Raw genomic sequence first — 17,636 nt, forward strand, 5'->3', positions numbered from 1 at the left:
AAAGTGGACACATCTGCCACATGTGTCTCAAAATCTTGTTCGAGAACACATTCTATCCTAAAAAAAAAAGTTAAGTAATGTTAGCACAGTACATAGTACCGTATTTACTCGAATCTAAGCCTCACTCGAATCTAAGCAGCACCTGAAAAATGAGACTCGAAATAAAAGAAAAAAAATTTCCCGAATCTAAGCCGCACCTGAAATCTGAGACTCGAAATTCAAGCGGAGAAAAACGTTTTAGGCCGCACCTCGAAATCGAAACAAAGTTGGTCCATTGTAATATGAGACACAATTTAGGTCGAATGAATGACGATGCAGCTACAGTAGTTTGGTTCGAGTCATAAGCTTAGCAGTTAAGCTTTACCAGGTAGCCATTGCTATGAGTCAGGCGCTCCATCCGTATTTATACGGGTACCCTTCCTTTTTCACATGCTTCGTCTGGTTTGAATCGATTGCTTATTTTGCTTTGATCTGATGAGTGCCGTTTTCTTTGTTATAGGTGTTTACATCACTCTAAGCTGAAAATGCATTACTGTACTGTGTCATGCATTGTTTGTCGCATTCTGATAGTCCGTGTTTACAGCCTGTCGCCGCTCGCGGCATTGCTTGCTTTTGTGCACTGCGCGCTACCGCCGCTTACAATTAAAAAAGAGGAATCGTCTCATTAGCGAAACAATGACAAGAGACTGCTATTTGTTGTTACTTACACTGCTGCTTTCTTTGATAATGATCAACAAGAACCAAATAATAGACTGTGCGTATGATAGAACATAGTTCTGAACGAGAGTTAGGCGAAAATTTTTCTCCGTTTGAAAATCTTTGCTGCCGCTTCTTTAGTACATCAAATTCTGCACAGAAATTAGAAACATCTTAGATTTAAAAATCTAGTCAGTTGCCGTGCTTAATTTCTGACTGTATCACTATTAGGCATAAGAATAATACCAATATAAACATGAAACGATACGTATATTCTTCCGCGTTTGCTGTTGTCTCACTCTAGTTTCGTAGTTTATTAGGCAGACACGATTTAAATGAGATAGCAGCAAACACGAAAGAATACACGACAAAATGTTTATATTCATATTATTCTTATGGTGAAGAGAATACTGCATGTGATTCACATTTCATCAGGTTCCTATTAGCAACCATCTCTTCTCACAGGTAGGAAAAAATTCAGAACATAGAGTTGGCCATATTGACAACCATCCCAAACAGTCTTACCAGTCGGATTTTCGTATTACATTGAAATTCTGCTACATTCGAAGATGAACAATACGGAATTTGTATTTACTTCATTGAATAATGTACGAAAATGCAGTGGTCGAAACTCGGGGCGGAGAAAGAAGCTCGTCTTCCACCCCACCCCCCCTTTTTTTTTTTACTGACGCAGAGGTTTTGGGCCAGTATTTATCTTTGTGCCTACAAAGCATGCCTGTGCAGCGCTACATATATTCGACGGCAGAAGTTAGTTGTGGCGGCACCTACCAACATATTTCAGAACTTCCGCTTGCTTTTCACTCGATTCTAAGCCGCAGGTGGTTTTTTGGATTACAAAAACCGGAAAAAAAGTGCGGCTTAGATTCGAGTAAATATGGTATGTCAACTTCATGACCATATACGTTCAACATTATTTAACGATATTCTCGTATTGATATTCTGCAGCTTAAAAGCAAAATGAGTAAACTTTATGTCGTAAAGTCAGCCACAAACAACAGTAGGCCCAAAATGAACAGAAGTTTATTCTTCCTCCACATACAAGTGAACAACAGTTGAGAACATAGACACAAACATAGAAACAATCCAGGTACTGATGCAAACAGTTGCTGACAATAACTATGACCACAACACAAGAGCGAGTGCCTGTTGCACAGAGGGCTCCAGCAGATGTCTCGGCAGATGTTGCGCTATGTGCACGAGTCGTATGGCCCACAACAAGCAGTCTCTCGTGGCTGGGTTGCACAGATGCTGATGGTGAAATATTCAACATTTACGGTGCCAGCAGGTGCCATGGCGCATATCTGAGTATTATCTACAGGGTGGATATTACAAAATGGGTTGGCAATATCTATCACCTTGCAAATCACGAGTAGCCATATTTACTCTTTGTAGCACGTCGGTCCACATATGTCAACACACGCCTGTCACATGGACTGCACGATTCCTGGGACTAAGCTATAGCTCGTGCTCAGTGCCCAAATCTGACATCTGCATACAAGTCTAGAAGTAGTATAAACATTCTACACTTGTTGGACCATGCTCTGTGGGTATGCTTGTCAGGTCGATGCACACCTTGTACTGATTACTGCTGGAACACCGGTTCGACCGTTACGCTGTATTTTTTTACATCGGAATAATGCCTTCGGCACCGACCGACACTCTGCTCTCAGTACCTGTGGCAATGTGCCTTCACTACTGATAGCACTTTTGAGCAGACATACTTATGCTGCAAAGAAACCAAACTTGTGACCCTCCAATTATCAGAAACTTGTTGACCTACAGATGCTTCTTAAAACCAGCTACTGTTCCTATTTAAAAAAAAAAAAAAGTGCTCTACTCAAGGTGCAATGCACACAATACAGTGACATAATGTGATCCAGCAGGGAAGGAGCACAGATGCAGCACATACAGGATGTGGCCTGAGCACACTGCAGCAGTGTTGGCACGATACGTTAGGCGTTGCGCTGCGGATAGTGTCAAATAAGTTGTTTCAGACAGATAGTGAACGGCAATTACACAAAAAAGTGAACTATTTTCACAAGAAATAGCTAACATAAGTTTTTTCTAACTTTTTTTTCAGGGCCATATGCCCTTTGCTGTATGACTATATCTCCTAGTCTGACTGCAGGATCCCAGGCCCCACCAATGTATTAAATCCTGTCACGGTCACTGAAACTGTCTTACTGCTGTCTTTATGGATTCTTTTATGATACGGTCTGAAGTCTGTATCGAAACCACCACTGTACAGTTGTCTGTGCCACGTAGCCCTGAGAGATAATGCTCTGTAAATGCAAGACTTTCTTTCACACAGTAGTTTAAGATGTCACAAGTGCTTACAGGAATAGTATTCAATAGTATAAACAACATCATACGTGTATCACACTGCACTGGGATGTGACCCCACATAAGTGTACGCTGAGGTTGCCCTTCACACTACACAGTAGTTACAGTGCATGAGGAAACTGCTTTAATCCAGAGTCCCTTTAGAATCTGGCAATTTTTTTTCTGATAATGCACCACAACACAGAAGAGATGCAGCAGCCACTGTGTCTTTGTGTCCGCTCTTCTTTTCCTCTGGCTGTACCGTCAGACGGGGGCTAATGCTTGCGGAACTAGGGACAGAGTGGCAGCAGACATGCCACAGGCTACTGTCAGATGGGGAGGGCAGCATGGAAATAAAAGGCCCATCTTCACCCACCAGCAGTCATTTTATTGGTGCACCTGATGACAGCACTTACCAAAACTGTGTGCTCATATGATACGAAAGATCTGGTCACATGTCTATGAATTTTTCTCTTACCATCAATGGTGTGAGAAAATGAAATCCTGGATTTTTACTTGCAAGGAGAGCTGACTATTTCAGGCTCCAGTAAGTACTATACTTGCCTTATTCTGCGGGGCCAGGGGCCTCGGAGAGAGTGCTCCACTGCCTTCAGAAGAGAGAGTGTCAGAAGAGGTACGTGAACAGGCTCCCGACAATTCTGGTGGCGACACCTGAAAGAACCCGCTAATTAGCACACAATTCTGCCCACAGCTTTTACACTACATTGTGTGGTCTTAACAGTACAGTCATGCAGACAGTGATTAATCAATAAAATAAAACAAGCACAATGATTACAGTATCAGAAATGTTTGTCCATGGCAGTGACACTATGTCGATGACCACAGCCAGTCACACAAAATTATTAATGCGATCGCACTTATTGCTTATGTGGGCAGGGCACTACACATCTGGGACTCATCCATCATCCTTATTTGCTTCAAGTCTAACACAAAACTATATACTGTAAAATAAAAATCTACAACCAAGGTCATTAGTGCCCATGTCATAATCTTAGAACACTAACCAGAAGAATAATTTCAAAGTGACTACACATTAAGCCCAATCGATGGAGGGAAAGAACTAAATATAAGGACTTCCCCTCGGAGGGAGGTCCTCTAAAAATGCCTTAGAGACTGCGGAGGTCCCAAACCGAAGATTAAATGTTCGACGCCATATAGCTATGACGGTTAAGAAGTTAAATGCATTGACAGCTGTGAGTCATTCGCTACAATGGCTGATAACTCAGACAGCAAACATACACTACAAGGCAACAGGTTAAAAAAAGGACATTCGGTCAGGAAATGGCAAACCATCGAAGGTTGACAACAATGAGCATAAAGTGGTGGTGGATCACCATTTAACAAATGGCAATGGCTAAAAAGACAGTGTCCAAACCTTTCCTAATTTTATCTACTAGCAGTCAATCTGCTGATATTCGTTTGTTCTCTCTCTCTCTCTCTCTCTCTCTCTCTCTCTCTCAATCACCAGCTGTGTAGATTCAACAAAGCACATAAATCTGTTATGGTTACACACATCCAAAATGCAAGCCACGCAGTTCCAATAAATGGGTTCTACAGCAATTCCACATTATTCAAAAAGGAATACCATATCTGATTTTAAGGTGAGATTTTTTTTCCAAATAAGTCATTTGAAAAATACAGGGTCTTCTTACATTCGTGCATTACACTGCTGCTGCGGAGGTCATTTTTATGTTGTATAACAGATTAATATAGGGGCCATCTCATATTTATTGATAAAGCTTGGCACTGAGGTCACATGCAGATTTATTTTTAGGGAGGTACAAGGGATACTCGCACTCAAACTGGATCAAGATTTCCCAATATGTCACAGCTCAGACCATTACGTAACATTTAATCATGCAGCACGAGTGAAAGTGAAACTATAAACAAGCCACAAACAGAGGTTTTAACTCAGCTTAAAAATTGACAATTTCATAAAACACGGGAGGAAATATCATTCAGTCCCACCGTTATACACTCTCTTAATCTATTTCAGCAAATTTCCAATAAGACTTTTCATGCATCATTAATGTGTATCAATACATAAACATTTAGGCTGATTTTAAAGTATGGCTGAAGTCAAAAAGGAAAATGCTGTCCTCAGAAAATATTACTTGTCTCTTAATCCGGTACAATATTTTATTTGATTACTAGGAACTGTAATAATTTACCAAGAAGGTAGCAAATGAGCATTTCAATCACTGTTCACATTTTTGAATATCAAGTAAAACTGAAACCAACTTTTAATGAGTTTGAAAACAAGACTGAATCATTTAGATGAAACAAGAATGAGTTAATCAAGTTACAATGATAATTGTTTCTTCTTCTAACTGGCTTGTGTATCACTCTCCATGTTTTATACTTCCTGATGTAGCCTTGTTGTTGTTGCTGTTGTTGTGGTCTTCAGTCCTGAGACTGGTTTGATGCAGCTCTCCATGCTACTCTATCCTGTGCAAGCTTCTTCATCTCCCAGTACCTACTGCAACCTACATCCTTCTGAATCTGCTTAGTGTATTCATCTCTTGGTCTCCCCCTACGATTTTTACCCTCCACGCTGCCCTCCAATACTAAATTGGTGATCCCTTGATGCCTCAGAACATGTCCTACCAACCGATCCCTTCTTCTGGTCAAGTTGTGCCACAAACTCCTCTTCTCCCCAATCCTATTCAGTACCTCCTCATTAGTTATGTGATCTACCCATCTAATCTTCAGCATTCTTCTGTAGCACCACATTTCGAAAGCTTCTATTCTCTTCTTGTCCAAACTATTTACCGTCCATGTTTCACTTCCATACATGGTTACACTCCATACAAATACTTTCAGAAATGACTTCCTGACACTTAAATCTATACTCGATGTTAACAAATTTCTCTTCTTCAGAAACGCTTTCCTTGCCATTGCCAGTCTACATTTTATATCCTCTCTACTTCGACCATCATCAGTTATTTTGCTCCCAAAATAGCAAAACTCCTTTACTACTTTAAGTGTCTCATTTCCTAATCTAATACCCTCAACATCACCCGACTTAATTCGACTACATTCCATTATCCTTGTCAAGTACTAATTTTATTAGTTTTGTTTATTAATAGAAACTTATGTAGGCATGCTGTTCCTATTTTGTGTTGATGTTTTTCCTGTTTACTCCATTTTTATTTATTTACTGTCCACTTTTTTACTTTTTCATTGCATTACCACCACACTGTCAAAGATGTTACTTACTGTATGTTTCTGCTTCAGTCTACACGTAATACTTCTCTTCCAATGTTGTTAGCAAACACTAACTTCTTCGGTGACAATACTCAGTAAATGTCTGAAGAGGGCCAAAAAACCGGTTAACACAACCAAAGTAATATTGTAGAACAAAAGCAAACTGGTGCTTTTCATTTATTATAATGTTTTTCCACCAAGAACCGATGGAAGATTCTGTTAACATAGTTACTCAAGTATTGAATCAAAGAAATGAGGGCACATTTTATTTCGTTGTCACTTTTTCCCGATTTTGGTGTTTTTTCTGACAGCTTATTTTTCTTTCTCCCTTCTTCACTCTGAGATGAAAAGATTGGCCTCTAAGTGGGAGGTGTGGCAAGATACGTCAAAACCAGACACTGACAAAGGAGTGGGAAAGGTGACAGAGGTGGCAGCAGCACTCTATAAGAGGACAATAGAAGGATGCGATGCAGGCAGAGCGCCCCTGACAGTTACCGTATTTACTCGAACCTAAGCCGCACTTTTTTTCCGGTTTTTGTAATCCAAAAAACTGCCTGCAGCTTAGAGTCGAGTGCAAAGTAAGTGGATGTTCTGAAAAATGTTGGTAGGTGCCGCCACAACTAACTTCTGCCGTCGAATATATGTAGCACTGAACAGGCATGCTGGCACCAAAACCTCTGCGTCAATAAATAAATTTTAAAAAATGTGGAAGACTAGCTTTTTTCACTGCCCCGAGTTTCGACCACTGTATTTTCATACATTATCCAACGAAATAAGTACAAATTCCGTATTGTTCATCTTCAAATGTAGCAGCATTTCATTGTACTACGAAAATCCGACTGGCAAGACTGTTTGGTATGTTTGTCAATATGGCCAACTCTACGTTCTGAATTTTTTACTACCTGTGAGAAGAGATGGTTGCTAATAGGAACCTGATGAAATGTGAATCACATGCAGTATTCTCTTCACCATAAGAATAATACGAATATAAACATTTTGCTATGTATTCTTTCGTGTTTGCTGCTATCTCATTTAAATCATATCTGCCTAATAAACTACAAAATTAGAGTGAGACAACAGTAAACGCGGAAGAATATACGTATCATGTCATGTTTATATTCGTATTACTCTTACGCCTAATAGTGATACAGTCAGAAATAAAGCACGGCAATTGACTAGTTTTTTAAATCTAAGATGACTAATTTCTGTGCAGAATGTGACGTACTAAAGAGGCGTCTGCAAAGATTTTCAAATGGAGAAAAATTTTCACTACACTCTCGTTCAGAACATCTACTATCATACGCAGTCTACTATTTGTTTATTGTTGATATTATCAAAGAAAGCAACAGTGTAAGTAACAACAAATAGCAGCCTCTTGCCATTGTTTCACTAATGAGACGATTCCTCTCTCTCTCTCTCTCTCTCTTTCTTTTTTTAATTTAATTGTAAGCGGCGGTAGCGTGCACAAAAGCAAGCCATGCTGCGAGCGGCGACAGGACGTAAACACTCATTTTCAGAATGCGACAAACAATGCATGACACAGTACAGTACTGCATTTTCAGCTTAGAGTGACATAAACACCTATAACAAAGAGAACAGCACTTATCAGATCAAAGAAAAATAAGCAATCGATTCAAACCAGACGAAGCACGTGAAAAAGGAAGGGTACCCATATAAATACGGACGGAGCGCCTGATGCATAGCAATGGCTTACTGGTAAAGCTTAACTGCGAAGCTTACGACTTGAACCAAACTACTGTAGCTGTATCGTCATTCATTCGACCTAAATTGTGTCTCATATTACAATGGACCAACTTTGTTTCGATTTGGAGGTGCGGCCTAAAACTTTTCTCTCCCTTTGAATGTTGAGTCTCAAATTTCAGGTGCGGCTTAGATTAAGGAAATTTTTTTTTGCCTTGATTTCGAGTCTCATTTTTCAGGTGCGGCTTAGATTCGAGTAAATACGGTACGCACGATCACATTCAAAACACATGGATACACAGTGTCCAATGGAGCCTCTCATATCCCTCATGTTATAGTGGGCAATGTCCCAGTTGCAGTGTAACTCCATATACCATTAGTGGGTGTCCTGAAGAGAGACAGTCTGTGTGTGCCACAATTCTACAGATAAAATACACCCAAAAACTTTCAGACAAAAAGAAATCAAGCACCAAATGGTTAACAATAACAACAGTTATAAAGAATGTGTGTGTGTGGGGGAGGGGGGGGGGACGGGGGTGAAGGTGGAGCACGTTTTGTTTTACGACCAATTTCGGCATCCCTTTTTGTGAATTTTGGTGTTATTTTCTCATGCCTTATTTTTTAAGTACTGTACTGTCTGTTATTTAGTTTTGGCTTACTTTATTGTTTTTCAGTGTTAATTAAAATTTACCTACAAGTCACTAATATACACAGAATATTACTCAGCACTTTTTGCAGGGAATTCTGGGAGCATAACTACACTATTACTACCTAACATATGGAAAGCAGGGGTGGGGTGGGAGTTGGGGCAGGGATAGAGGTGGGCAACATACACTGAATTTTAACAGTATACCACACCATGATGATGCAGAATGTAGTGTCTGCCACTGGAATTGGCTGGCCATTTCTGTGACATTTTAATGCATATTATATGAAGCTGTAAGGAAACAGATTGAAAAAATATTTGTGTGCAGGCTCTATGATGTGCAGTACTGAAGCCCCACAAATAGAACTCTTTATATCACATGGAAATTATTGTATAGTGGATCCATTTTGTAAACAGATCAGATCTGGGCTGAGTGCAACATTAACAGTTTCTAAACACAAAATGTTTAGAGAGGAAACAGCCTAAAAGTCCAAACAAATCAGCACCACCACCACCATCACAATGAAATGTGCACAAAAGCATTGCTTCCAATCTTTACCATTTCTGAAGCAGAACAGATCATTGAGCAATGTCACTCCATTATTTCCCTCAATATTGTTCTAGTTCAAAACTCTGAAGCACAAGACACAAAACAGATAGAATAACGTACCTCATTCTGTCCCGATGTGGTTGTATCACCATTATGCAGATGAGCAGGCTCTGGCTGGGCAACTAAAGTGTCAGATGCACTTGCGTCAACACCTACAAACAATTTACACAAATCTGAGGTCAGCAAATATACTAGGGACAAAATCGATTTCTGAAAAGACGAAAATCTGACTTCATGGTTTTTAAATACATATTTATTCCATATTTCAGCACACAAACCAGCTAATAACAGACACCAGGAGTTTTAACTGGTTATCTAGATCATGGAAAAAGAGTGAGGCAACCGCACACTCATAGTACAATGACATGACAAAAGTCGTGGGATAGCAATATGCACACACACAGATGGCAGTAGTGTCACATGCACAAGGAAAAAAAATAACACTTCACTGGCATAGCTGTCATTTGTATCAGTTGATCCGTGTGGAAAGGTTTCTGATCTGATTAGGGCTGCAAGACATGAATTAACAGCCTTTGAGTGTGGAATAGTAGATGGAGCTAGACACATGGAACATTCCATTTTGGAAATAGTTAGGGAATTAAATATTCTAATATTTGTGTCAAGAGCAGGCGCGGCTTTAAAATAACGACGGTCAACGTTTTTGGAGCTGTTTGTATCGATAGATGTTTTCCGAACGGTTAGTAGTGTTTAGGCTGCGCCTTGGAACGTCTGTAAGCTGCATGTAGTAGCGGTTTGGGGGCGTGGCTTCTACATAGTACTGCTCTTTATGGGCGACCCGAAGGCTCAGAGCTTGCAGCCTAAGGGTGGCATACCAACCACCACACATTTTTCACGGTCCACTATCTACGTAATAAAGGAATGTAGAGTGGCCGAAACTTCGCTATCCAATCTCTGTCTCTGCACATCTCTACTACGCTTCGATGCATCATTAATCGATGTTTAGTATTATTGTTTTGATAATGTTTTACATAGTTGTTTTGTTTCCGCCATTGGCTATTTTATCTACATTTAGAATAAGTTTGCAAATATCCCGCCAGAGTGTACTAGACTACAGTAACATACCAGTACTGCCATCTAGCGAGAGTTTCATAAGTGATTAGAGGACAAAGCGCGCGAAATTTGTCCCCTTTACTTTACTTTCCTTGCTTGCTGATGCTGTCTGCTTTTGTTAATATTAGCAAGTTTCTTTTTTGGAGTGTATTTTGCGAGATTTTAGTGAGTTTTACTTACTTGTGAATGTCTGCGATGCACCACGAGTATGAAACCAGCGCAATATGAATTCGGTGTGCAATTTAATAGGTAAAAACTTGGAACACGGCCATAGGATGAAAGTGAAAGAACTTGGTGCACCCAGACCTGATCTAACTATCAATCAAGAACAGAAACAGTGCAAATCTAGGCAAGGATACAAACACAGTTTTAACAGATCAATGTATGATGCAGCTGAGTGGTTGTGTGGTTGTGAAGTGAAAAATGCATTTTTCTGTTTCACCTGTCTTCTTACAAATAGTACTGATAGTGCCTGGACTGAAACTGGTATCACTGACTTAAAGAAGTTTCACTCAAAGGTTAAAAAACATAATTCCAGCGAAAACAATAAATAGCTTCATTGAGTTTTCGATGCTAGAGAAAGTGGACATTATGTGCCAATTAGACAGTGCTTACCACCTTAATATAAAGATATATAATGAAAATGTATCAAAAAATCGGTATATTCTGGGTAAACTGATAGACTGTATTAAATTTTGCGGCAAATTCGAGCTTGCCTTAAGGGGCCACTACGAAACAGAAGATTCCAAAAACCCAGGAAGTTTTCGAGGATTAGTCAGTCTTATGGCAGAACTGAACTGCGTCTTGAAGCAGCACATTGAGAAATCAGAAAACCGTGTTTTCTTAGGCCTCTCGAAGACAATTCAAAATAAACTCCTGGAATCAATTTATGAGGTATGCCTCAATCGCATCAGGAGTGAACTGTCGAAGGCATTCTTTCTCGCAATAGAAGTTGATGAAACTACTGACTGTGCAAATTTGTCACAATTGGTCCTAATAATTCGCTATGAGATACTGGGACAAATAAATGAAAGATTTATTTCCTTTGTACGCCCAAACAGTCACAGTGCAGACGATGTAACTGCAGCTGTTCTCTGTGAACTAGAGAAAATGAATGTACATGAAACACCTGAAAAACTGATAGCTCAATGTTATGACGGTCCTCCTGTTATGAGTGGCCATAAAAGTGGAGTTCAAACTAGAATTAGAGAAATGTACAGGAATGGTCACTTTATTCACTGTTACGCCCATCAGTTAAATTTAATTGTTGAACGTTGTGTGACGGGCAATAAACAAGTGCGGATCTTCTTTAGCAACTCGGAAGGAATTTCCACCTTTTTTCGCGGTCTTCTAGGCGTACAACCATTCTTGACGATGTAGTGAAGAAGCGTATTCCTACCTGTCCTCAGTCCATCAGATGGAATTTTAAATCACGGAGCGTAACCACTGTGTACAAATACCAAAAGGAAATTGTTGAGTGCCTAGAAAGAATTATTGATGATGATGCCAGTGATTACAAGACAATAAACAAGGCCACGGGACTGAAGGGTTTCCTGCAAGACGAAGATTTCCTCTTCTGGTTAAATTTTTTTAATACAGTCATGCCTCATTGTGACATTCTCTTTAATCAATTGCAGCAGAGGAATATTGATGCAGTGAAAACTGTTGAATATGTATCGCACTTTGCAGATTCTGTCCAGCAAATTAGGGCCTCACTTGAAACTGACGATCACTGGGGACAGTGGGGACTGCAAAACGGGGATGTTTCACAGAATCAAGAATAGTATGTGCACGAAACGTTTGCGACCTCATCACAACTCAGATCAGAGAACGATTCATTTTCAATGATCACTTATCGATTGCACAGCTGTTTGATTCATCGTTGTTTGCAAAACATCAAACTATTTTTCCCTTAAAATAGCTGTTAATTTGTTCAATTCACAGTCTTCAGATCTATGTCATGAGCTGAACGTGTTGTACAGCCGAAAAGATTTTATGAAGGCATCAGGTGCTTTGACCTTGTTGAACTTTCTTTACGATAACAATCTGGCTAAAGCTTTTCCTGAACTATGACGACCGGAGAGGCAGAACGCTGCTTCCCGACGTTAAAGCGAGTGAAAAAATTCATGTGCAACACTATGAATGAGGATAGACTTTGTGCGCCTGCAATGTGTTCCCCAGAAAAAGAATTACTGAATCCGCCAAATTTCAATGAAATGGTCGTAGACCAGTTTGCTCCGCAGAAGGGGAGACGAGCTGACTTCGTCTATATACAAACGAATTGAGGTAGGCTAAGCAAAAGTGCATTCATAATTGATAAGAGGTAATTTCTTTATATGAAGTCCTACTTAGCCTATTAAGTGAAGTGAGTAAAAAAGGGTAGTGTCATGTTTGGCCAGTCATAAAGGTGATGACATTTTCCGAAACGAATCACTTTTGGTGCCGGTACAGTGTGTTGCACTACAGTGTCACATTTTGTGTACTTTAGCACAAGAAACTGTACTAAAAATGACGTATTTTGGTGAGATCTTTAGTGCATTATTTCACATAAATTCATATTTTCATAATACACAATAAATACGAACTGTTTGCTTCTCAAACATGTGAATTAATATGGCAGTTGCACGGATTGCTCATGCCACCCAATCACAGCACAAGACCTGTGACGTCACGAAAACATCACAGTATCATCGTGCGAACTCGTAAACTTCGAGCTTTGGAGGTAAACCACAATAAATGCCTTAAGTTTAGAACTGAAAACACCAAAAATATTAAGCAGCCGCAAAGTTAACATTCACCGCATTAAAGATCTCTCCGAAATGCATCTTTTCATATGATTTCAATATAATGGAAGGAAACATTCCACGTGGGAAAAATTATATATAAATACAAAGATGAGGTGACTTACCGAACAAAAACGCTGGCAGGTCGATAGACACACAAACAAACACAAACATGTCTGCTTGTGTCTGTATGTGTGGATGGATATGTGCGTGTGTGCGAGTGTATACCTGTCCTTTTTTCCCCCTAAGGTAAGTCTTTCCGCTCCCGGGATTGGAATGACTCCTTACCCTCTCCTTTAAAACCCACTTCCTTTCGTCTTCCCCTCTCCTTCCCTCTTTCCTGATGAGGCAACAATTTGTTGCGAAAGCTTGAATTTTGTGTGTATGTTTGTGTTTGTTTGTGTGTCTATCGACCTGCCAGCGTTTTTGTTCGGTAAGTCACCTCATCTTTGTATTTATATATAATTTTCATATGATTTGCTGCAAAGTGTCAGAAAATGTAATGAGGACGTATGAAAACACTAACCAAAGATTTTAACTCGAAGTTAGTTTCTAATGATATTTAATACCTGATTATAGAAGATACAGTACGTAAAATTATGGACAGAGAGTGATCTTCCCACCACCCTCCCCCTGAATTCTTAATTGTTTATGTCAGACTAATCTGTAGCGTAACTCTAGGTCTATGTCGGTTCCGATCGATAAATGCCGCAGCCTTCCCCAGTATAGAAACCACGAGCCGCGCCTGGTCAAGAGTGTGCCACAAATATCTAATTTCAGGCATTATTTCTCACCACGGATAACGCAGCAGATGACAACCTTCCCTTAACGACCGAGATCGACGGCGTCTGTGTGGAGTTGTCAGTGCTAATAGACAAGCAACATTGTGTGAAATAACTGCAAAAATCAATAAGGGACATACAGTGCATATATCCATTACGACAGTGCAGCGAAATTTGGTGTTAATGTGCTACAGCAGCATACGACCGACACGAGTGCCCTTGCTAACAGCGTTACACCACCTGCAGTGCCTCTCCATTGGACACTGGACGACTGGAAAACTGTGGCCTGATCAGATGAGTCCCAATTACAATTAGTAAGAGCTTTTGGTAGGTTTCCAGCATGGTGCAGACCCCACAAAGCCATGGACCCAAGTTGTCAAGAAGGCACTGTGTAAGCTGGTGGTGGCTCCGTAATGGTGTGGGCTGTGTTTATATGGAATGGATTGGGTCCTCCGGTCCAAATTAAGTGATCATTGATCATAGACTAAAAATGGATACGTTCAGCTACTTGGGGGTCATTTGCAGCTTTTCATGGACTTAACGTTCCCAAAGAAACGATGGAATTTTTATAGACAACAATGTGCCATGTCACTGAGCCACAATTGATCGAGGTGGTTTGAACATTCTGGACAATTTGATCGAATGATTTGGTCGTGCAGACTGCCTGACGTGAATCACATCAAACGTTTATGGGACACAATTGAGTGGTCAGTTTGTGCACAAAATCCCGCACCAGCAAACTTTTGTAATTATGACACAACAGAGACAGCACGACTCAGTATTTCTGCAAGGGACTTCCAACAACTTGTCGAGTCCGTGCCACATCGAGCTGCTGCACTGCACTAAGCAAAAGGAAGTCCAACGCGATATTATGGAGTATCCCGTGACTCTTGTCTCCTCAATGTATAAAAATGGAAGGTTTGTGTAAACATCATAACAGAATAATGTCACTGACAAAAAAACTGTTTATACCAAAACGTTATGCATTTCTGCTTCATAGATGCATCATGTGATTAATAACTACACACAAAGCTGGGAAACTCTCAAGGAATACTGACAAAACGATGAAGTGTTGGAACCTGTAATGTCACTTTACCACCTGCCACTCATACGGAAAATGAGTAAGTATCTTATGAGTATTATACGCTTTGAGAAGCAGATGCGAATAAAACCAGGAACTACTCAAAAAATCTGCAAACAAGCACAAATCACACAGCTACTTGAAAAGATAAAGATAAATAAGATATACACATTAATAATATACCATTGGTGAAGTTTTGACATCTTCCCCAGGCATAGTGTGATTTACTGATCACTCTCAGATAATGTCTGTGACGATATAGCAGCATAAACACAAAATTCCACTGTGGTCAGTGTCAAACACATTCTGAGATGAAACTTCTTGGCAGATTAAAACAGTGATCCAGACCGAGACTTTTGCCTTTCACAGGCAAGTGCTCTACCAACTGAGCTACCCAAGCACGACTCACAGCCCATCCTAACAGCTTTACTTCTGCCGCCAGTACCTCATCTAGTACCTTCCAAAATCCGTTCTTACAGAGTGCTGGTCTTACAAGTCTCACAAAAGAGCTTCTGTGAAATCTGGAAGGTAGAAGATAGGGTTGTGGTGGAAATAAAGCCATAGCGTAGTTCAGCCAGTAGAGCAATTGCCCGCAAAAGGCAAACGTCCAGAGTATGCATTTTGGTCCAGCACCCAGTTTTAATCTGCCAGGTAGTTTCACATCACTGCAAACTCGGCAGCGGAGTGAAAATTTCATTCCAACGGAGCTATTAGTGTTGCCATGAGCTTAAGAACCCCTAAAACCACTAATTTATTATAAATTATGCCCATTATTTTTCTTTTTGCACTTTTTGTTATATTTTTAATATCAATTTATTTCCTTTTTAATGATTATGATTATCAGCTTCTAGCAAAAGCTGAGATATTATGAAGCCTGCAGACTTCCTTGAAAGTCAATGAATAAAATTATTACCTGAAAAATACATACAAAATAAAATAAATGAGGGGAGAAAAGTGATACAAAATTAAAAGGAAGCAAACTAAATCAAAAGTGCCCTTCCACAATTCACCACCCATTCACAATTTAGAGGCTGACTTTAGTCGACCCCTATCTATGTCTTAAAAACAAGGCACGTACTGAACCTAGATTTAAAAATTTCAGGCATCTGACGTTTCAGCCATAAAGTGTTTTGAGCAATGCAGCATTTTGTTATTTTTCCTTTTACATTTTAAAGAAGAAAGAGGAAATGTTTTACTTACCTGTTTCAGTTTCACTGCTTGGCATTGCTTCCATCTCTGACAGAATTGTCTGAAAAAGCATTAAAGGACCTATTTTTATGTCTATAGAGTAATGAAAAGTCCTTGGTGGAATAGAAATAATGGAAGGGGTGAAGGTAACAACACCCTGTTCAGACAAATCCTCCTCCTACAGATTCAAAGGAGGGATCTTTCACTCCCCAGCAACACGCTCAGCCTCACTTACGTGCCTACCGATAATTTGACACCTCAGCTACATAACGAGTTGTTACCTTTACTCCTCCTATTATTTATAGTCTTCTGTTTCACAATTTTGGAGACAAGATATCTAGTAGTAGTAAAATTCAAGTTAATGTTTCACAAGGATCACACTGCTATAAGATATATTTAAATTTCTGCAAGTCTGACAACAGCACAGCAGTCTATATTTGCAGCTGATGTTATACTGTTCAACCTATGGACTTCTAATATTTTTCCCCCATCAACCCCAAATTTACCACTTCAATCTACAGAAATCGGCATTTTTGTCTGACGCACTTTTCTCAAAATTATATAATTTTTTTTTATAAGAATTCTTTATAAATGTTACCTTACCAGGTTGGGACGAAGTAACAGTGGATATGATACGAGCAGCAGGAGAAGTAGGAACCCAGTGGCTATACAGAGTGCTGAGGGTGGTGTGGAAGGAGAACAGAATTCCTGAGGATTGGAAGAAAGGAATTATAGTCCCGATCTTCAAGAAAGGGGATAAAAGGAGATATGAGAACTACAGAGGAATCACCCTGCTATGCCACTGTGGAAAAATCTATGAAAAGATGCTGGAGAAGAGAATAAGAAGCAGTATTGAAAGTAGACTGCAAGAGGAGCAGTACGGTTTCAGACCGGGAAGATCAACAACGGACCTCATATTTGCGGTAAGGCAACTGCAGGAAAGGCACTATGAGTACGGGAAGGACTTAATCATGGCCTTTTTGGATATTGAGAAGGCGTATGATAGTATCTGTAGGGACAAGCTCTGGGATGTGCTGAACGCAAAAGGGATAGATGAAGAGATTACACGAAAAGTCAGAAAAATGTATGAGGGAAGTGAGAGTTGTGTGAAAGTGGGGAGGGAACGTACTGCATGGTTCAAGCTGGAAAATGGGCTGCAACAGGGAAGTGCACTTTCGCCTTTATTGTTTATTATTGTTATGGATGAAATCCTACAGCAAGTATCAGATGCAATTGGAGATCATAAAATGAAAGCAGTGCTTTTTGCCGATGACCTGATGTTATGGGGAAATTGCGTGAAGGAGGTGCAAGAGCAGTTAGATGCATGGGAGGCAACGGCAGCACAATATGGAATGCATTTCTCTGCAAAGAAAAGTGAAATAATCGTCACAACAAGGAAGAAGAATAGGCCAAATGTGGATATAACTTGTGGAGGGGAAAAACTACAAGTGGTAGAGAACTTCAAGTACCTGGGAAGCGTGATTGAAAGTAAGGGGGGAAACGCAAC

The 17,636-nt window shown here is 40.0% G+C and overlaps 1 protein-coding gene across 1 annotated transcript in view; it reads right to left on the reverse strand.

Annotated features, from left to right (window-relative positions):
• LOC124716999 overlaps nt 1–17,636 on the reverse strand; it is a 101,842-nt gene that overhangs the window by 19,631 nt on the left and 64,575 nt on the right. The window contains exons 12-14 of the mRNA XM_047243623.1: nt 16,142–16,190; nt 9,285–9,376; nt 3,604–3,711 (exon numbers count right to left, since the gene is read on the reverse strand). Of these exons, the coding sequence (XP_047099579.1) occupies nt 3,604–3,711; nt 9,285–9,376; nt 16,142–16,190 (249 nt within the window). The remainder of the gene's footprint in view (nt 1–3,603; nt 3,712–9,284; nt 9,377–16,141; nt 16,191–17,636) is intronic.

The sequence above is a fragment of the Schistocerca piceifrons genome, chromosome 9 (assembly GCF_021461385.2).
Source record: "Schistocerca piceifrons isolate TAMUIC-IGC-003096 chromosome 9, iqSchPice1.1, whole genome shotgun sequence".
Taxonomy (NCBI): domain Eukaryota; kingdom Metazoa; phylum Arthropoda; class Insecta; order Orthoptera; family Acrididae; genus Schistocerca; species Schistocerca piceifrons.